Below are 20931 nucleotides of genomic sequence, written 5' to 3'. Positions count from 1 at the left end.
TTCCGATTTTGAAACAAGTCTTTTCATTTCAATTTTTGAAATCTCAATTTCCAATTTTAACGGACGGTATAGGTAATATCTGAAAGTCGAGTTTCCAAGAATTGCATCTCTTGTGGAAATAAGAAAACCGAAAACGGAAGAAAGGTCTTCATCAATTGTTATAACCAAAATCTGGATCGAAAATCCGACCACTATCGATAAATATACTGTTATATACACTAATAAAATGCGTTAAAATGCAGCCTCATCCACAAAAAATGAAGTGCAGAGAATGGGATATAATTTAAAGGGCATAAAGTACTATTTAATAGCCCATAAATAAAAAATAAAAAATTAAAAACAATGTCGTGTTTTTTACGACTGAGAACTTTGACGCCCTAACTGCTGACTAGCTACCTCGAACGATAAGAGTTCTTGCATCAGCGATGCAAGTTTAGTATCATCCAGTTCACGAATATAAGGCGGTACTTTCTCTTGGTAGCTAGGTGCACTCATTTTCTTCTTCAAGCTGTCACATTGCCTGCCAACAAGATACTCAATTTATCGATTATAATTCAGCAAAAATGAAAGAAAAAAAACGAGTTTCTAACGATTAAAAAGCAGGTCACGAGTTTCTCACAATTGTATATCTTCCATTTTCTTCCTCAGTTTTTCAAGTTCAGCTTCGACGTCAATATTCCCCTTCTGTGTGAGGAAAACGGAAAGAGCTTCGTTCACCACATCCACCTTACAACCCAACGGTGCATCGTCCCTCTCGCTCAAAACCTAAATAAAAAATATATATATCATGTTTATACAATATGTTCAAAGAATGATATAACCTATTCATTTATTATGGTAACGGTATATCAAAAGAGGAACCCTAAAAAAATTGATTTTACGTACATTGAGAGATGATAATGTAGCAAGAGTGGCAATCTCCAGTTCATGCATCTTGATGATTTCACATGCATCGCTTTTGCGGCAACGGACAAAAGCTGCTCGCCTGAAAAGAAGTCCATTTCTTCGTTATCAACAAAATCAGAAACTCGGAACATTTAACAAAGATTATCGTTTTGTTGTCTTCGTAGCAAGCACAAGATAGTAATTTCCGAGTCTATTTCAACAAGGTTGCAACACATATACCGTTCTCATGTTTACCTTTCATGCCTCTCGTTTGGTGCCAACTGTGATCGAAGAGACCTCAGTGATTTCACCACGGATTCGATCATTTCCATCACAGACTCCACACCATCATCTGTCCAACACTGCATAAAAAAAGGGGGATTTCAAAACATTATACACAATATAGAATCGTATATTGTAGATAAAAACTACGATATATCTATAGTCAACAGAAACAGATAATAGAGCTCAAAATGTACAACATGAAGCAACAAAATCATGTAAACAGACGAAAATCGTATTAACTAAACTTGCATAAAAGTGTGTATAGCATTTACCTCTACGGTTGATGGATATTCAGATATCACAATCGATTGTTTCCTCAAAGAATCCTTCTTCGAAGGAAGACGCTGCCACAATTCTTCTGTGATGAATGGCATAAAAGGATGAAGTAGTCGTAACCCATAATCCAAACACAACCACAAGGTATCCTGTGCATATCTTCTTGCCGATGCAAGAGATGGATCGTTGCCAGAAAAATACGGCTTAATTACTTCAATAAATACGTCACACAATTGAAACTGCCACCACGAGTACACAGCTGTAGCAGCATCAGAGAATTCACAGGAATCTAGGGATTGAACTGTTTTTGATATGGCTTTGTTCAAAACAGAAAGTATCCACTTGCAGCTGAAAGGCATGCCAGCTGGAACAATCTCGGCAGGAGGGGTATAATCGTCTCCAAGTTTAGTCATCGCGAACCTAATAGCATTCCAAAGCTTATTGCACCATTGCCGATATCCAACCACCCTCTGAATGTCCAGATTTATTTTGTCCGACTGAAAAGTAGAGAATGTGAATATCAAGCTTCAAAGAGAACAAACAATTTTAGGAAGAAAAAAAAAACCCAGAAAATATGTACTAACCTGAGCAGTATATGAAACAAGGGCAAAACGTAACGCGTCGGCCCCACATTCAGGAATACCCTTGGGGAAATCTTTCTTCTGTCCCTCTTTTGCGGTTTTCAATTCGGTGGGATTAAAGTTTCCTTCCTCTAGCCTTTTGTGAAGATTTTCCAGGGTTATTCCATTAATGACTTCCAGCGGATCGATAACATTTCCGTCAGACTTGGACATTTTCTTTCCATGTGCATCACGAATCATAGGATGCAAGTAAACCTGTATGGTTAAAAATTAATGGTCATTTGCTTTTTCTTTCTTAACACTACAAATCACAGAAACCTAAACAGCGGTAACATTTAATTGATAGAGAAAGAAACCAAATGACACCATAATTCTTGAAGGGTTAACTGAAAAGGTTTAGACAGATACGATAAACCAAAACAAAGAAACGGAAAGCCACAAAATTTGCAATGCGAATACATTGTAAATCATGAATATAAGAATGTTACTCACCTTTCTAAATGGTATGTCACCTCCTAGCTTCATTCCCAACATCACCATTCGAGCAACCCAGAAAAAGAGGATATCGTGGCCAGTTTCAAGCACGGATGTGGGATAAAATGCTCTCAGATCTTCTGTATTATCTGGCCAACCTAACACAGATAATGGAAAAAGACCAGACGAAAACCAAGTATCCAACACATCGGGATCTTGGAAAAGCTCGAACTTCTTTCCAGCAAATATTCTGTTAGCCTCTTTCTGAGCATCTTCTTCATTTCTGGCAACAACCCACTGGTTATTGTATGCACCAATTACCTTCTTTTTATCATCCTCAAACATAGCATACCATGCAGGAACCTGGTGGCCCCACCAAAGTTGTCTTGAAATGCACCAATCATGTATGTTTTCAAGCCATCTGCAATGTAGAAAGCCCACTCACTAGTATCAAAATTCATAAAAATGGGGCATAAAACAATGTGCATATATCAAACATGTGTAGAGAAAAACAAGAAAGGAAGAACACCGTTCTTGCTTGTATGATCATGTTCTTGTAAGAAAATGTCAAAGGATTGTATCAATTCAGAAAATACCTCTGCCATTCAGCAACGTATTGTTTGGGTATGATCTCCATCTTCGGATTTGTATCGTCCATGACAGCATCAAGACCTTGTTGCGCCATGCTTTTGCAGTTTACGTACCATTGGGGCTTTATGAGGGGCTCCACTACATCTTTGCTTCTTGAACAAATGGAAATGCTCATCTTGTAATCCTCATCACCTCTGTAGAGTCCCTGAAGTGCAAAGAAAAATAACTGTAAAAACGCGTATCGTAGGAAAAAAAAAAAAAATCGCCTCATTTTTACGAAAAGTTGCACAGCCTTTCTCTTAAGGATTCGATGAGAATGCAATGAAACTAGGGACGGAAGATGATTTCCATCAGATTTCATTTGTAACTTACTCTTGGCACTTCAACAAGGCTAACTACAGTAAAGTATATGTGGCCAAAACCCCGATATTTGAAATATGTAAAAACTAGTATACCTTTTCCTTTAAAGCTTCTGTCACAGCCACACGAGCTTCATAACGTGGCAAACCTGCAAACTCAGGACCGCCTTTCTTGTTTATCTTTCCATCATCAGTGAAAATGTTGATGAATTCAAGATTATGGCGCTTGCCAACCTTAAAATCATTAGGATCATGAGCTGGAGTTATCTGCAAGATATTCATGTCATTTGAATCGACTTTTTCTAAGAAGAACTGGAAAATCAAAGACCATCATTCAGAACAATCTAAGTTATTGGTTACCTTAACAGCACCAGTCCCAACGTTCATTCTTACAAGCAATGGATCACAAATTATAGGAAGTTTCCTTCCATTAAAAGGGTGAACAACAAATTTCCCATGAACATGGCTGTATCTTGGGTCATCAGGATGTACGGCAACTGCAGTATCACCCAGCACTGTTTCCACACGAGTAGTCGCCACAACAATCTCACCTAAACCTCCTTCCAAAGGATAAGCAAATAATGTCAACACACCAAACTCGATGGGTTTTTCATATCCAGGAACTCGTATCGGTGTTCTCTCACTCAGTTCTATGGGTTCTACCTAAAAGACCAAAGCAGAAATTTAGGATACAATTGTGCCATAAATGCGAAAAGATGAAACAGAACAGTTGTATCTTACCTCAATATCAGATATTGCTGTCCTCAGTACACAATCCCAGTTCACTAGACGAATATCTCTGGAAATAAAATAGGATGAGAAGTTTTAAAACTATGAAGAACAAACTAAACACGATAAATCAAGCAAAGAAGGAATAACAATTAACACATGTTACAAGTCAAAACAATTATCATGCATTTCAAGAGAAATGTTCTTACAATGACTTAGGCATGAGCATACCTGTATATGAGTCCCTCCTTGTGAAGTCTCACAAAAGCCTCGGTCACAGCCTTTGATCTCTTCTCATCCATGGTAAAGCACTATTCGGGACAATGAAACCAAAAGAATATTACCGGACTGTTTACTGATACAAACGAAAATTAGTATCTAACAATGACGAAAATTGTCACCTCGCGCGACCAATCCAGAGATGCACCTAAGCGCCGGAGTTGCTTTAGTATGGTGCCCCCATACTCATTCTTCCATTTCCAGACCTATAACCGAATTCTCCAAGTGATTAGCTAAATTAAATGAACGACCGATTAGTTGTCTTAACAAAATATATCACCTAAAACATATGACCTAGTGTCATATATTTCATAGAAATTGGTACAATCGTAAGCCAAACAATGAACCCACAAAACGTATCATCACCAAAAAAAAGGTACAGATGATCAAACTCACCTCGGCAATAAATCCTTCACGACCAACATCCTGCCTTGTCAATTTCATCTCCCTCCAAAGTTTCTTCTCCACGACAACCTGAGCCAGTTAAATAAACACCGGTTATTTATTCAGATGCCTATTTTTCCGCTTCATATGCAGCCATCATACCCATCATTTCAAGTACCTTCAAAAATCTATAATACATACCATATATCTTGATATTGCTATGGGAACGAAAGAACCGAAATGTATCTTATCAGTAGATCAATTGCTACATTCTTTATAATATTCACTAAATAGCTAAGTATTCCATAACTTTTTTCCTATCTCAATAATTTTGGATAATACCTTATACACCATTATAATTGAGTTCTGAGAAATAAACTAATTTGCATGAGTTCTATATCATTATGAACTGGTAATGAGTTTGACAAATTAAGCCCACATCATATTATGAATGTAATGGAAATCCATTAAGATGCGTTTTGAAGAAAAATGTAAACTTCTTTCAGTAAGATATACAGGTCGAAATTGCCATCCCTTGTTGAATTAATATCGGGATCAGAATTTCCTATCACGAACCTCCCCCTAGACAAATCCCTTGCCACCCAAATCAAATAAATGAAGCTAGTGACGTGCAGATAATAATAATAAAATAAATAAGTTCCAAAAAACAACCTGTGTGGCAATTCCAGCATGGTCCATACCAGGAACCCACAATGTATTGTATCCAGACATCCGCTTCCAGCGAATAATTGTATCCTGCAGATTGTAAATAACAAGCAATTAAATAAAAATTCAATTTCGATAAGTTTCACAAGAATGCAAGTTGAATTAAAAACCTGGATTGCAGCAGTAAGAGCATGGCCAATATGAAGGGCCCCAGTAACATTAGGTGGTGGAAGAACCTGCATTCCCAACAAGAAATGGTCGAAAATATTAGTCGCTATTGTTTGGATAAATAAGCAACCCCACCAGAAAGGAAACAAAACAAATGAAAAAAGATGAATACATATGGATAACCCACTCGCTAAATTATATGCTTATGTTTTCAATAGGTCATTGCTAACTTTTTAATTTAAACATATTTCACTCTTCAATAGCTATCGATCTTCTAAGGATGAGCATATCTCAGAAACTCACAATGACAAAAGGCGGTTTGGTGCTTTTTGCGTCTGCCTCGAAGAAATTAGACTTCTCCCACCATTCATACCACCTAGATCGGAAATTTGAAGCACATAGGTTAGAAAGAAGCGTTTTTTATATTTCAAAGGGAAAATAGATCAAATAATTCAAGCATACGAGTTTTCGACAGCACTGGGATTGTAAGTCTTTGCCATTTGTCGAGACAGATTCTTCTTCTCACCAAAAGGTGTTTCAGGGTCGGTATAATCCTCAAGATTGTCCTCCTCAGCTTCTCGTTTTGCATTCTTCTTTTTCTCCGACTTTGAAGAGGTAGTAGATTGTTGTGCCTTGATTTTCCAGAAAGTGCGATGAGTAAATTATTTCCATAAAACGAGTAAGAAAAAACAGCATAATTTTCCTTTTTTTAGTCCTTAATAAATACCTGAAGTTTGGCTGCTTCTGCTTTTTGTTTAGCCTTAAGTTTCTTCAACTCCTTCTCTCTAGCCTACAAGAATCCATCAAACGCAATTCACGAAAACCATTAATACAATCAAACAGCAGTAGTTAGTTGAACATAACTAAAAATACAGGACTTATGCCTAGTATGATCAATATGGATTACATGAACACAGCTACACAGCATCAATTATACCAATGCGTTATTGAAATTGTGAATTCTTTAAAAGGGCAATAATATTGTTTGTAGAGTACGCGTAAAAACATGCAATCTCGAATTAGATAATATTGGTATCGCCGAAACGAGGCAAAAGAATACGGATTAATCAAAAGCCACGAAACTTCACAAAAGATATACATGCACTGCATGGAAGCAATGAGAAAAGTTGACGTAGTGGAACGAGATTCTTGAAAACCCAATCAAATTACACATACATGCAACTCTACCGCCAAAATTCACTAATGCCAACTTAAAGCTCTGTAATTCCTAATACAATTATAAACGGCAGCAAACGAATAGTTAACGGAGGCTCAAACCTTTTCGTCTTTCTTCTTCTTCTTCTCCAGTTCTTCCCGTGTAAGCTCTAACGAATCCATTGATCCTCCCTCTGTCGATAACCCAAAAATTAAAAAAAAAAAAAAAATCAATCTCAAAGAGCCATGTTTCTAACATCATACCCCCCGAAGAATGAAACTGGAAAAAAAAAAGAGCAAATACAAGAAAAAAACACACTCACAGATTCTCCAAAAAAAACAGATTTAATAGGCGCCGACCAAGCAGTGATCAGCCGCTCGGATTAGCGAGAATGGAGAGAATCTCGGTCGGATTATAAAGTCGGCTGTAGGAGGCCGAGTATCAACAGTGGTCCGGCGGCGTTATGCGGTTGGAATTGAAGGAGTCCGGTTCAGCAACTTAGGGCGGACGAGTGATCAGGCGGCGGTGGCGTAAATTTGCAGGCGGAAAACAAAATACAAAGTAGAACCGTTTTAATTAGCGTGAGCGTTTAATGTACTAATCACGCTAAAGAAAACTTATGTTTGGTAATTTCCTTTTTAATATTCCCACGTGCGGAATTTTTAATGGAAGGTAAGTGATCGTTAACGTTAATTAATAACTGCATCTTACTTTTGGAAGTATATGAGTTAACGTTGACGCTAAGCAACTCCGTAACTTAACGGTCGTTGTTCTTTTGTGATCTTTGACCTATACTGGACTCTTTAGTGGTTTTTAAGTCATTTGTTTCTCTTTACATTCTTTTGGGCTAAGGCCCATTAGATAAACTAAAGTCATTATTCAATTCAATTTTGAATAGTAGAAAATATATAATTGCATTTGTACAAATAATAATGGGGTTATTTTACATACCCCTAGCCACCAAATAAACTAGGGATAAACCCAAGCCCAAAACATCCTTTGATATACCCCCCTGGAGAAGGGAAAGTACTATACTATCCTTATATGCAATTTTCGGCCAAACTGCATTCAGCATTTCTGGTACTGTATTTATCATTTTCGCTGATTTATTTATTATTATTTTCGTTTTTTTTTTTTTTTTATAAATAATAATAAACCTGTTTGTTAAATTTATATATATTTATTTTTTTTTTAATTTTTTAATTTTTTTTTTAAATTAAAAAAAAAAAAAAAATTTTTAATTTTTTTAATTTTTTATTTTTTTTTTAATTTTTTTAATTTTCAAAACAATACGTTTGCAGTACTGAAAATAACTACATGTAACTATGGTACCTATAGTAATTCGTAGTTATGTTCGTTTTTTTCCCCATATTTTTTGTCGATCAATTGTATACACACACGAATACTGGTTTATACAAAAGAAATTCATAAACCCCAATAAAAATTTACAAATGTCAATATTTTTATTATAAATCACCTCAGAACCAAAAAAAATAAAAAAATGAAAATACACAAATATATGCATATATAACTAAATGTTACTATATATGTATAGTAATGTATAGTTATGTATACAGTTTGTGAAACACTGCTTCACAAGTGACTTCAACCAAATTTTTGACACCTTCAAGGAGAGGATCAATGGCTTTTCATAAGCTGCAATTGCAAAATCAAAACAAAAAAAAAATTACTTAGTTGCAAATCAACAAAATTTGATGAAACATCAAAACACTAAAAAATCGACAAAAACTAAAAGATCGAGAGATAGAGAGAGAGGTTATTGCTGGGAAATGCTATAAATTTTAAATCAAACATACAGTGAATCCTCACCCCCCTCGCCTCCTACCAAAACCCTAGGCGCCGCTACTAACCACCCACAGTTTCGCACACCCGCAAATGCAAAAAATTATAGAAATAAATCTGTAAACATAAAAATAAACAAAATTACCATCAAAATATAGATATCGACGAGAGGAATCCAACGGTGGGTAGCCCGTTGAATTTCGACTGGTGGAACACAAAGAACACCTCCGGCAAGACCACCGTCGTCGAATGAAAAAAAAATTGCAGAAACAGATCTGTTCTCCAACCCGAATGAAATCACCACCAAAAGAAAGAGCTCGACGAGAGGATTCCAACGGTAGTTAAACCATCGAATTCCGACCACCGGAGAGAGAGTTATGGCTCCGGGAAGCAATTTCACCGGTGGGAGGTTTGTGGAGGCGGGATTTTGAATTTGGGAGAAGAAGAGTGACCGAAATGTGAGTGTCTAGGGTTTAAAACTGATTTTAAAAGAGTATTATAGGTACTTCAGATGGGCCCAGGGGGGTATGTCAAAATATTTCTGAAATTATGGGGGTTTCCATTAGAGTGTAATCCACTTGGTAGTTAGTTCTATATAATTTGGGAATGAGGGGGGTCTACAAAATAATCCCAATAATAATTTAGTAATGAATATGCACATTAATTTTGTTAGTACTAGCCTACTAGGAGTTTCATTTGTGCAATGTACGAAATATTCATATTGTTAATTAATTATTAACAATATAATTGTTTGATAATAATGTTTTAATACTTTAAAAATATATATTTTCTGATTTTCAAAAAATAATAATAAGTTTCATAGTGTTACGACTCAAATGAATATTTTTTTTTAATATTATTTTTTTAATTTCTCTTTATTTTGAGTTCCTTATACATGTGATCCCCTAGTATCGGTTATGTTGGTTTTTTTGTTTTAAAAAAAAACCCACATAATTCAAAAAACAATAACTTTCCTAAAAAAAAAACAATAACTTAAAGTTGATTATCTACATTTATTAAAATTGACTACCAAAATTTTCTAGTGGATTATATTAATTTAATAGTGAATTACAATAATTGGTTACTGAATTACTTTAAGTTTTTTGTGGATTACACTAATTATTTAATAATTATAAATTACCATTTATCCAATTTTTAAATCTTGTATCTATTAGTGATAATGTTTAAAGTTTAAAGCACATAACTAATATTATTAGTTTTTACTATTTTTTGATAATTAATTTATTTTTAGAATATATTTAAACATCTATAAATTAACACAATTATAATTAACAAAATATATTAGTGAAATATTAAATTATCTAAATAATAATATAATATATTTCCACTTTTGCTTATCAACTATTAATTTATTGAGGTGTAGTGTATTTCGTTCTTCTCCACGCCTACGCATACAATGTATACAATATAAAATTCTACCGTTTCATTTCTTCTTATAATCTCTCTCTATCTCTAATCCCCTTTTCACATTCCGTCTGGTTCTGTATATGCTGTTTGTGTATCTCCGTTGATCATCCATCGTGTTCTTTCCGATCACCGATTAAGATAGGTATTTCGATGTAATAATATATTTTTTTACTACTGAACTTTCCTTAGCATTAAATTTGCATTTTGCTTTATAAATCGCTCCTGATTGAGGGGGGTTTGTTGAGCTATGGATTAAATTTCGCATTTATATGTATTTTGTATGATCGATGCATTATTTGTATGGTTTTGGTGTGAATTTGGGGAGATTGTGCTTTCCGAGCTATATTTTCTTCATATGAATTTGTAGAGTTTTGATATTTGATTTTTAGTTATTTCTTTCTGATTTGATTTTCCGTTTTTTTTTTCAAATTTTTTCTTCGTGTAAGTTTATTTTTTGTGCATATGGTGGATATAACTACTCAGTATCAATTTTGTTTTTGGCTTCGTTATCGTTATAATATTAATTGGTTTATCTGTTGCTAGATACTCTTCCTGATTTTCCCAGGAAAGTGGATCAGGTAAATAGTTACTGAATATGGTAATACATGGTGGTTTTTGGGGTTACATATCTTGTTGAGATTGCTTGTTTTATAATATCTTTTAGTAATTAATTTATCTTGTTCGCTGTAGTCATTGATGATTGTCTTTTGTTTTTTTTTTCTTTCTCATTTAAACATTTTTTGGGGATTTTGTTATGCATCATCAGAAAGACCCAGCCACTGCAAAATAGCGTTAGTATTTTATCTCGATCATGTTCTCAGTGACATAATTAAAAAAAAAAAAAAAAGAAAAAAGAAAAGAACTGACTAGGTTCAGTTCTCTTTAAACACCCTGTATTTTCTAATATGTGAATTTCTAACTTTCATGTTTTAATTAGTTTTCTTAGTGGCTAAAAAATTGGGGTTTTAAAGATTCATGTTCATGTGACAATGTTACATTGTCATAGTAAATCGTTATTTGTTTACTCAAAGCTTATGCTCTTTTACGTTAGAGGTTTACGTTTGTTCCGACCAGTCGGAAAGTGAAAAGGACGTCAAGCTACGCAAACGTTAGAATGTCTCCCTGAGTGATTATTTATGATGCTTCATCTGGCATCATTTTATGGATAGAGAGAATAATTTTCAGGTGAGATATCTTTATTCTTAGTACTCTGTCTCTGCCTAAGATATTTTGTTCCTACAAGAAACTTCCTCATCTTACATCAGTTTTAAACTCTGCTTAGTCCTAATCATTGAAATGTTTCTTACACGGTTCTTTTAGATAACGTATTAGGTAGCTGGGAAATGGGCAATGTACGAAGATCTTGGATATATGCATCTTCTTTTGCTTAGTCACCGTTAATCTGTTTTAAATGTAGAAATAGCTTATCTCCTAGACACAAATAGGTCATATACTTGGTCTATAGCTGCTTAGCCTCTCTAACATGAAAATTCTGAATCATGAATGGTATTGCAGGAACTTTTATGGTCCACCTCGATCACTGACGAAAGGGAATTGAATTTGAATTCTGGTTTCCCATTCGAATGAATAATAAAATGACCTGCTGCAGTTACAGTAACTAACGAGTCAAGCCTTTGAGTTGGAGAATGAAAGAAGATAATATAGAACATAATATTGCCAGACGTTAAGTCCTTAGCCCTGAGTGGAATTTATGTGTAACAGTTCATCATTCTGCTCCAAAAAAGGAACACATTTTAAATTGGTCTCAGTTAATTCCAGGATTGGCCTTGATGAAAGTTACCAGCCATATTTTGGTATTTAGGGGCCTTTCTGGTGAGTGACATCTGGGGCAATTTGTGTTTTCTTGATGGTGCATGGCATCAGACCTATATCACTTTCTAAAAGTATTTTCTGGCTATTAGAAATCATCTTAGCTCTATTAGTGGTTATAGATTGCATCATTAAATCTATGGGTTGTGAATGTGTGATACACTGGAAGAGTTCGGCTCTGGCTTGGTAATCTATTACGCTATTTTAGCTATTTAATCAAGTCTTCCATATCTCTGCTTGCTAGGCGGCGGTCCCTTTTCCTTGGATTCACTTGCATAGCGGTTGACTATTCTTGTAGTTAACTTTGTTTGAGGTATTGATCCTTAAGATGATTAAAGGTTATTGATTTTGATTGTAATCTCACTCCAATGGCAGCTGAGAATCAGCTTGAGTAGGAGACTATCTAAGTGAGACGGGTTGCACAAGAGCAAGTTTAAGGTTATTTGCCTATTGGCTGTTACAAATGTTCAGTATGGAACACATTCTAGCACTTCAGTACGGTTACTTCTATACTTATATGGAGAGCTGCCCACATAGTACACCAGCATGAATTCTACTTATTCTGGCACTTGCAATTTTGTAATATGTTATTATTTTTTTCTGATAGAGAGCTTTGTCCAATCATAGCTGAACGGATATGTCTCTAGTTATTTCCTTTTTTTGTTGAAAACAGATTCCATCAATGAAGTTTCTTTGGCTATGTATATGATATTTTGCTTGATATAGCACACGTTGTAGAGAACTTGATTGTCTTTTCTCCTTGAAGTCTCTAATAATATTTGAATAGTGCCAATTCTAGTCTTTTCAACTTTTTTGGCACGATAGACAAGCTGGACATGGTACCAGGAGCCTCTCCCATAGTTGTGTTTGGTGAGAGGTTGGGGGTTCGAATCCGTATGGGTGTGTGTGTTGGGTGCATGCGTTGTAAGGCCATATTATAAGGCCAATTATTTTTTTTGAAAAAGAAAAGAAAAGGAGTGCTGCTGTTATTCTAAGATTTTAAGTTAACTGCAAAAAAATTTATAACCATTTGCTTGGTGCTAGACTTAGATCCGAGGATTTTGACTTAGATCCGAGGATTTTCAGATTTCTCCTGAATATATTTATTTCCTTAACCTGTTGTCAGTATATACCCTCTGGACTCTTGATCATGCAATCTTAAAAGTCTCTCCATAAAGGCATGCAATGTTTATTTCATGGTTCTTGAAGCAAATGAAGGGTGATGTGATTTTATCTATTCCACGCGTTTAACTCTTCAAAATTAATACCAATTGTACTTGCCCTCTTTGAGTGTATACGCCTTCATAAGGTGGTCAGAGAAGGTCATTCAGATAAGTATATTTTCAGCTAGTATTTTACCATGCTTTTTATGGCTTCATCTACTTACGTGGTGAGTATAGATTAGCAATAAAATTGTAATGCATTTGCTACAAATGATGAGAGAAAATCTTGCTGAGACTCTGAAGATTCTCAAGTTTGAAATTTAAATATTTGTGGTGATTACCAACATGAGTTACCTATCCTGTTTAGGACGTGGGCTGATGTGTGGGTTATGTGATGGTATCTTGAAAGTCATCTTTGCTATCTGTCCTTTTACGGGCTTCTCCTGTGTGAAGTGTCAACTGTTTTATTTATGAAGAGAAATGAAAGTGCATATTTATTATGCTTGCAATTTTTGGTCAAACAAGCATTTTATGTAGGACCTCTTTCTAATCACAATCTTCCAACTATGACTGGATGTTTCTTATTTGTTTCTTCGAGGTTTTTTGCTGGTACTGGGATCTGCTTCTGTGATAATGTGTCATCCCATGCAGATTTTCGTCTGCTTGAGAAATTAGTACTTGCACAGGTCAACCAGCTATGAGGCATAGACACATGTTCAACACACCTCAGATTCCCGAGCCTGATGGTGATCAGGGATGGAATCGTGGACATCAACCTTACATGCCCATGGGTATAAAATCTCACTCTTTCACTTATGTGCCATTCTTTCATATTCACGACTTTCTTTTTATTGAAAGGGGGAAAGGAGCATTTGTTCTGTTATATCTCTCACCATTTTTGCCCATAGTAACAACTGATTTCTAGTTCATCTTTGTGGTTATTGAATGCCCTATTTACTATGAGGATATAGTCTTCTTAGCCACAGATAGGGGAAGAAGAGAAATTCGCTCATTATGGATTGTCTTAAATCAAGTAGGTGGGCGAAATTCCTTTAGGCTGATATTCATGAAATATAGGGCACCAGTTATGCAACTAATATATCAGAGGTTAGGTCTCTGTAGAAGTAACATTTCAATCATGCTTGTAATGTTCAGTTAACTTTTCTTTGTTTCCTTAAAAGTTTGCCTTATGCTACTTTTCTGTTCTCTGTATATATGCAGCAAGAGCTGGTGCTACTGGAAGCAGTTCTCTTGTTCATCCTGTGGAAAATATGACCAACCACAGTGGACCCTTTCCTTCTCCATTGTACCCTGCTACTGGGTCAAATGGATACTCTTCAGCCATGCTTAACGCTGAATTGCCACATCATCAACCACAGGCTCCAGGTCCATCTCATAATCATTTTCCGCACCAACCTCCTGCCAGAAATTTCCACATGGTCCCAGATAAATATTTTCATCACCCATCTTCGTCCAGCCTCAGTGGGCAGAGAGTCCCTGGAGTAGATGGCAGTTCTTACAATCAGACAATGAGCAGTGGCAGAGGAATGTACAAGCGTAAAAGCCCTAGCATGCCTCAGTTGTGTGACGGGGGTTATACAAGCAGATATTATGATGTTGGAAGCTCGTCAAATCCGCATCTAGGAGCTGACCGATCGCAAGAAAAGCAGATAAAAGAATTTTATCATACCCCTCGAGAGGAGTATCCTCCTCGTTACAGAGTTGATAATCTCTCTATTGGCGGTGAAGGTATGCCGAGAAATGTGAGAAGTAGAACTGGAGTTGAACTGGAACCCAATATACCTAGGACTCATAGGCCAAGCAATTCTTTCCATCGTTGCTTTTCTAGTGGATCGTCTGATCCGTCAAATTCAGTGGATTTCTGGGGGCAGAGTTTAAATGTACCAACAATGGAATGGAATCGTCATCTCGTACCACCTGCTAGTCATGGGTTGGCTTGTCCTCCAGGTAACTATTCATGGATTTATTACTTAGTGTAACATACTCATCTTATAGTAAAATAATTTTATTTTTCAATTTCAGATTCCAGTGTCTTCAATCACGTTCCCAACACCCAAAACACAGTAAACAGTTATGCTAATGGTTCGGTAGAGAGTGGGAGTTATAGCAATAATGCTACCTCAAATAGGAACCCTGTCCCTCAAAATGGTAACAGTAGCTTGAACCAACCTGTCAGAGGGATTCAAAGTGGTTTTGACCAAAGATCCATCCCAGCTTTCAGAGCTTCATCAAGCAACTTTCATCATGGGCAGGTAGGTCATTCAGATGAAGGGTCACAAATGGTGGCAGGACGTTATCCTTCCAGATATCCTAGGGCCCACTCTACCATAAGATTCCGTACCAGTGAAAGACATGGGAGAACTGGGATATCAAGTGACAGATATAGACCATTTACTGAGGAGGCAAGTCTCCGTCATCATATGACACCAGAGGTGCGCATGTTGTCGGAAAAATCATCATATCTTCTCATGAATGTTATTAGTATGCGGACTGCGACATTATATTTCTCACTTTTTGACAGCTTAGTGAATTCTGTCAAATTTGGTGGTGTCTTTTCCGCATGCCATTGTTTAAAATTCGTGTTTTGTAGATATTGATGTTTACTATACGTTGAATGTGTGCAGTCTGGGCCTGACCTGTTCTCGTCTTGTCTGTTGGCTGTACGGGACTCTAAAGTTCTTTTGGTTTATTTAGCAATTATTTTATCACATGAAAATTTCCAAAATTTCAGAACGAAAAAGTGTAAATTGCAGAGAAATGAGAAACAGAAAAATGTGGAATAATGAGTATATATTTTTGTCTAAGTTGTGTAATATCAACGAAGCTTATATATCTGTTATACGATCTACATCCTCTATAGAATTTGTTAGATGTAATTTGCATGTGTGTATGTTCTTTGATAATTGAAGGATGACGGCGTATGCACGCCTGGATGAGCTGATAGTTTAATGTTCCAATATAACTATATAGAGTTGATAATTGGAGTTTGGAAGTTCCAGAAAAAAGTTGAGATTGGAATTGCTTCTTCGAATATACAATACAATACATGCCTGCAAGGAGTGCACCCGTTTATGACGTATTGCAACCTCATGTTTGAAGATATCTGCACATAGGATGTTCCCAACTCGTCTATCTTATGTAGTAGTTGTGTGATTATCGAGGAATGATGTTTCATTTCAATACATTTCTAGCTTAATAGAATGTCATTCGGATATTTCTCCATACTCTTTCCCTCATTCGTGTGGCTTTATTTCAGGGTCTCATGGTTGTGGACCAGTCAACATTTTCTGGATCGAGAACCCTTTTTGATCAACACATGGACATGAGACTTGACATCGACAATATGAGCTATGAGGTGCATGATACTCCATTTTTCTTCTAAATGAATTTGTAATTTCTTTTACTTCTACGATAATTTTATATGTTACTAGTTTTCGTCTTAGTTACTGAAACATAAGCGATTGACATGAGCAGGAGCTCCTTGTACTGGGAGAGAGAATCGGAAGTGTCAGCACCGGCTTGTCTGAAGATTTAATTTCAAAATGTCTGACCGAGTCCATATACTATGTACCGGACCAACTTCAAGACCATGGAAAATGTGTCATTTGTCTGGTGAGACTCTCTCATATTGCAATTCATAGAGGACCAACTGGATGTTGAATTTGATTTTCGTTCGGTATACATCTGAGAAGAATTCCCCCCTTTGTTTAATTGTGTTAACAGGATGAATACAAAAACATGGATAATGCTGGGGCTCTGAAATGCGGGCATGATTTTCACGTGGGATGCATTAGAAAATGGCTATCGATAAAGAATTCATGTCCGATCTGCAAGGCATCTGCTGTGGATGACAGCGTCAAGGACAAGTCATCTACTTGAATTAGTCTCAACTTTTTAATGGTTTTCGTTTCGAAATATTCCTTAAAAATTGTCGAAGACGATCGACTTTTGAATGCAGATAGATAGATGTTCTTACCAGTTACCATGTATAATAGTACTCACTCACTACCTGTTGTCCTAATGTTCATTTCTTCATTTTACAAATATGGAATATTTTACTTTTTTAGAAGAAAAAAAATGGCCTAAAAGCATACACCAAGAAACATTTGAATTCTAATGGAGAAAAATATTCACTTTAAAGTTTAAATTTAAGAGTAAATTACACCTGCACCTCTGAGGTATGCTAAAATAATTTTAAGGTCCATGTACTATTGGTAATCACAACCACACCTCTGAAACAATTACCGGAGCTAAAATTTCATGTCTTTGGGACCGATATGCACTATATTTTCGTCTATGATAGCATTAACGGCCCCGCGAGAAATAAATATAGTGCATATTGGTCCCAAAGACAAGAAATCTTGGCTCCGGTAATTATTTCAGGGGTGATTGTAATTACCGATACTATATGGACCTTAAAGTTATTTTTAGCATGCCGGGGGCGTAGGTATAATTTACCCTAAACGCATATGACTTTTTCGTATTACGCGTATTATATATACTCTTATGAGTAACCTGGCCTTCCTTGTAACAATTCACGCTACAAATGAGGATGCAGATCTTTGTGAAAACCCTGACCGGAAAGACGATCTCTCTCGAGGTGGAGAGCTCCGACACCGTCTACGGCGTCAAGGAGAAACTAAAGGACAGGGATTTAATTTCGTCGCCTCATCTGGCCAGGCTGATTTACGCCGGGAGAACGCTCGAAGACGGCAGAACCCTAGCGGACTACAGTATTCGTAAGGAGTCGACCCTGCACTTGGTTTTGAGGTTGCTAGCATGCGGCTCGCAGATCTCGGTGGAGAGTTCGACCGGATTCACCGTCACCTTGAGGGCGTGCCTTAGCAGCACAATCGGCTATATCAAAAAGATGATCCAGGAGAAGCAAGGCGTCCCCGTAGATCGTCAGATTCTGACCTTTGATCACAAGGTGCTCGACGATATGCGCAGCCTAACCTTTTACGAAATTCGCCACGAATCCACCCTGCACCTATCGGTTCGGGTGAAGATTTATGTGATTAGTAGCATGATGGGATATCGATTCAAGACGATCCCCCTGGACGTTGAGAGTTCCGATACGGTGGCCGACGTCAAGGCGGCTATCCACGGCACGAGGGGCATTCCGGTAGCCGATCAGGTGCTGGTGTTCGAGCACAAGTGGCTTGAGGATTCGCGCACTGTTGGAGAATGTAATATCGTCGAAGATTCCACCTTGTTCCTTGTTGTTTCGAGCTCGCATCGTCTGAAGATGAAGATGAAGATTCGGGTGGAGGTGGATGATGGATTCTCATTCATGTTAGATGTTGAGGGTTCAGACGCAATCGAAACTGTGGTGGGGAAGATCTATGAAAAGGAACACATTCCGATAGCTTATCCGGCGCTGATGTTCGAGCAGAAGCGCCTCGTATTGGATAAGCAGCTCACGCTCGCTGATTACAATATCGAGGATGGCTCGACCGTGCGCCTCGTCCGTTCCGACTAGTGGATGCAGCATCTTATTTTTATCACCATTGTATGTTTCCAAATTTTCAGAATAAAGAAAGTTGAAATTGCTATGAAATAAACAAATAAATTGTCGAACAAATATTTTATTGAGTATATATATATATATATATATATATATATATATATATATATATATATATATATATATATATATATATATATATATATATATATACCTCGATAAATTAATAATCTCGCTTAAATAATAAATTTTTCTGGTCCGACTTGGGAACAACGTGTTAAATTAATAATTTGTTAAATTTATAAGATAATACACATTCGAAAATGTTAAGAAATCCCATACAATATACAAATTAATAATGCATAAAAATGGTTCTATAATTATGTGTAGCTTGTTTCTTGTTGAACTTCACATTACCATCAACCTCGTCCCTCACTTTTGTTAACATGGTTAGAACTTTCGGTATAGTTTTTTCATAACTCAACATAAAATCATTCTATAGCATTACTGCTTTAAGAGCTTCCGTTCGTGAAACGGGCTCTACAGTGCATTGAACTAATAGTACAATGAACAATATACACGTGAAGAGTTCGACTGGATTCACAATCCACTTACGCGTTTGCACCAACACCACAATCGGCGGAATCAAATCGACGGTCCACGAAAAGAAAGGCATTCCCCCAAATCAGCAGATACTCTTCTTCGGCAACATGCAGCTCGACGACCACCGCACACTCGCCGATTACGATATCGACAACGACTCCACCCTGCGCCTCTCCGTTACGAGTTTCCCGATTTCGGTGGTCAGCGTGTCGGGATCGATCACTTTAGAAGTTAAGTTTTCCGACACGGTGGGCGATGTCAAATCGGAGATCCATAAAAGGGTAGGCATTCCGGCCGTCGACCAGGTACTCGTCTTCGAGGATAAATGGCTCGACGACAACAATCGCACCCTTGCCGATTGCAATATGGAGAGCGATAATTCGGTTATCCGCCTCTTAGTTTCGAGGTTGCGTGGCGTGATGAAGATTCGTGTCGAGAGCGTGAGCGGAACGATCACCACCTTAGTGTCAAGGCAATGATCCATCGAAGGGAAGGCATTCCGATAGCTAATCAGATGGTGGTGTTCAACGGGAAGTGGCTCGAGGATTTCCGAACGCTTGAGGATTGTAATATAGTCATGGATTCGACGTTGCAACTTTTTGTATCGAGCTGGAAGATGAAGATTTGGGTGGAGGTGGAGATTGGTGGGGATAATGGATTCTCGTTCGCGTTGGATGTTGATGGTTCGGACACGGTCAAAAGCGCGGTGGGGGAAGATGTACGAAAAGGAACACATTCCGATAGCTTATCCAATGCTGATCTTTGAGCAGAAGCCACTCATTGATAAGCTGCTCACATTGGCTGAGTACAATATCCAGGATGGCTCCACCGTGCTCCTCGTGCGTGCCGACTAGCGGATCGATGGAGCATCGATTTGGACACGGCGGCAAGGTAACAAACGCATTCTCATAGGTTGAGCACAAGGAGATCAAAGTACATACTGTTTTTTAAAGGAATATATAAATATCAAAAAAAAATTCTAGGATTGAACTTTTTCAAAAGAATTTTATAATTTGTTATAACCTTAAAGAATTTAAAATAAAAAAGTAAAAAATGAATATTTTGGTATTCCGAATAATAAAAGAAAAAAATAAATATTTCGGTATTCGATATGGTATAGCGGGCATTAATACAACGGGGACAGAGATCTAGAGAGCCCAAATAAAAGTCTTTGAAATTGGGCTAAAAGTAAAGAAAGGAAGGCCCAATTATAAACTGAAAAACATTATACGGCCCAAGTTGAAAACGAAGTAATAAAAAACTAAAATGGGGCATTCCGAGAATTGAACTCGGGACCTCTCGCACCCTAAGCGAGAATCATACCACTAGACCAAATGCCCATGATGTTACAATAATGCCTTAGAAACATTATTACTCAATTATGTTGGATCTATTAAATGCAAATAATTGAATATTATAACGTGTAATATAATGTTAATTGAGAAGAAACAAAAGCACTCACAAACAAAAAGGAGAGCCTACAAACCCTTGCGTGCTAAAACTTATTTTACTTTTTATTCATAGTACCAAAGAAAATTTAACCACACATTGATTATCCTATTTTAGATTTAAAATCATAATATATAGTTTCTATAATTTTGTAGCAATAATTAATTCAAAAAAATGGGAAAATAAGCTAATGGGCTTTTGGATGTTTAATAATAAAAAAAAGTGTAGATCCTTTTTGTAAACCCAAGATCTGATTTTGCTAAACCACCAAAACGACATCACTTTTATTAAGGTCTTAAATTCCGTGACTACTCACTCATCAGTTACGACATCC

The 20931-nt window shown here is 36.7% G+C and overlaps 4 protein-coding genes, 1 non-coding gene and 1 pseudogene across 17 annotated transcripts; 4 read left to right on the top strand and 2 right to left on the bottom strand.

The window, feature by feature from the left end:
- Positions 1 to 136: 136 nt before the first annotated feature.
- LOC105956677 (valine--tRNA ligase, mitochondrial 1-like) lies at positions 137 to 7441 on the bottom strand. Of its 3 annotated transcripts, none has more exons than XM_088826993.1 (21): positions 7152 to 7441; positions 6956 to 7026; positions 6405 to 6467; positions 6140 to 6309; positions 5981 to 6053; positions 5680 to 5745; positions 5516 to 5599; positions 4856 to 4933; positions 4582 to 4665; positions 4412 to 4491; positions 4193 to 4250; positions 3812 to 4114; positions 3548 to 3718; positions 3098 to 3297; positions 2520 to 2922; positions 2031 to 2282; positions 1443 to 1943; positions 1141 to 1247; positions 886 to 985; positions 620 to 765; positions 137 to 520 (listed from the first exon to the last, which is right to left on the bottom strand). In XM_088826993.1, exons 2-21 carry the CDS (start codon positions 7013 to 7015, stop codon positions 355 to 357), a joined length of 3165 nt encoding a protein of 1054 aa, XP_088683119.1. In that variant the 5' UTR covers positions 7016 to 7026; positions 7152 to 7441; the 3' UTR covers positions 137 to 354. The 3 variants fall into 3 exon arrangements, with proteins under 3 accessions (XP_088683119.1, XP_088683120.1, XP_088683121.1); XM_088826994.1 differs by having other exon boundaries at positions 7193 to 7441; XM_088826995.1 differs by having other exon boundaries at positions 7156 to 7391.
- A 2575-nt stretch (positions 7442 to 10016) lies between these two features.
- LOC105956676 (uncharacterized) lies at positions 10017 to 17122 on the top strand. Of its 11 annotated transcripts, XM_088826249.1 has the most exons (10): positions 10039 to 10206; positions 10608 to 10642; positions 11116 to 11249; positions 11580 to 11897; positions 13709 to 13848; positions 14279 to 15025; positions 15101 to 15510; positions 16335 to 16433; positions 16553 to 16690; positions 16802 to 17122. In XM_088826249.1, exons 5-10 carry the CDS (start codon positions 13755 to 13757, stop codon positions 16955 to 16957), a joined length of 1644 nt encoding a protein of 547 aa, XP_088682375.1. In that variant the 5' UTR covers positions 10039 to 10206; positions 10608 to 10642; positions 11116 to 11249; positions 11580 to 11897; positions 13709 to 13754; the 3' UTR covers positions 16958 to 17122. The 11 variants fall into 11 exon arrangements, with proteins under 11 accessions (XP_012836007.2, XP_088682375.1, XP_088682381.1 ...); XM_088826255.1 differs by lacking the exons at positions 10608 to 10642; positions 11116 to 11249 and adding an exon at positions 14029 to 14164; XM_088826250.1 differs by lacking the exon at positions 10608 to 10642 and having other exon boundaries at positions 10085 to 10206; positions 11118 to 11249.
- A 194-nt stretch (positions 17123 to 17316) lies between these two features.
- Positions 17317 to 18662, top strand: LOC105956549 (polyubiquitin). The gene has a single exon (XM_012980398.2). The coding sequence runs from the start codon at positions 17625 to 17627 to the stop codon at positions 18558 to 18560; it is 936 nt and encodes a 311-aa protein (XP_012835852.2). The 5' UTR covers positions 17317 to 17624; the 3' UTR covers positions 18561 to 18662.
- A 449-nt stretch (positions 18663 to 19111) lies between these two features.
- Positions 19112 to 19627, top strand: LOC105956501 (polyubiquitin pseudogene; annotated as a pseudogene).
- LOC105956500 (polyubiquitin-like) lies at positions 19624 to 20002 on the top strand. Its single transcript, XM_088827373.1, has 2 exons — positions 19624 to 19866; positions 19919 to 20002. The coding sequence occupies exons 1-2, from the start codon at positions 19624 to 19626 to the stop codon at positions 20000 to 20002; spliced, it is 327 nt and encodes a 108-aa protein (XP_088683499.1).
- Positions 20003 to 20416: 414 nt separating this feature from the next.
- TRNAP-AGG (transfer RNA proline (anticodon AGG)) lies at positions 20417 to 20488 on the bottom strand. The gene has a single exon. It is a non-coding gene; the product is annotated as a tRNA-Pro (tRNA).
- Between the last annotated feature and the right edge of the window lie 443 nt (positions 20489 to 20931).

The sequence above is a fragment of the Erythranthe guttata genome, chromosome 12, assembly GCF_056151865.1.
Source record: "Erythranthe guttata isolate IM_541 chromosome 12, IM_541, whole genome shotgun sequence".
NCBI lineage: Eukaryota > Viridiplantae > Streptophyta > Magnoliopsida > Lamiales > Phrymaceae > Erythranthe > Erythranthe guttata.
The sequence above is the reverse complement of the archived record's forward strand: the minus strand, read 5'-3'. Positions and strand labels throughout refer to the sequence as shown.

Coding starts and splice junctions, on each gene's coding strand:
- LOC105956677 (XM_088826993.1), bottom strand. CDS start 7,015: ATGGATTCGTTAGAGCTTACACGGGAAGAACTGGAGAAGAAGAAGAAG. Junction 6,468..6,955: donor AGAAGAAGAAAGACGAAAAG/GTTTGAGCCTCC, acceptor GGATTCTTGTAG/GCTAGAGAGAAGGAGTTGAA. Junction 6,310..6,404: donor CAGAAGCAGCCAAACTTCAG/GTATTTATTAAG, acceptor TGGAAAATCAAG/GCACAACAATCTACTACCTC.
- LOC105956676 (XM_012980553.2), top strand. CDS start 13,755: ATGAGGCATAGACACATGTTCAACACACCTCAGATTCCCGAGCCTGAT. Junction 13,849..14,278: donor TCAACCTTACATGCCCATGG/GTATAAAATCTC, acceptor GTATATATGCAG/CAAGAGCTGGTGCTACTGGA. Junction 16,434..16,552: donor TCGACAATATGAGCTATGAG/GTGCATGATACT, acceptor TGACATGAGCAG/GAGCTCCTTGTACTGGGAGA.
- LOC105956549 (XM_012980398.2), top strand. CDS start 17,625: ATGAGGATGCAGATCTTTGTGAAAACCCTGACCGGAAAGACGATCTCT.
- LOC105956500 (XM_088827373.1), top strand. CDS start 19,624: ATGATCCATCGAAGGGAAGGCATTCCGATAGCTAATCAGATGGTGGTG. Junction 19,867..19,918: donor AAAGCGCGGTGGGGGAAGAT/GTACGAAAAGGA, acceptor ATCTTTGAGCAG/AAGCCACTCATTGATAAGCT.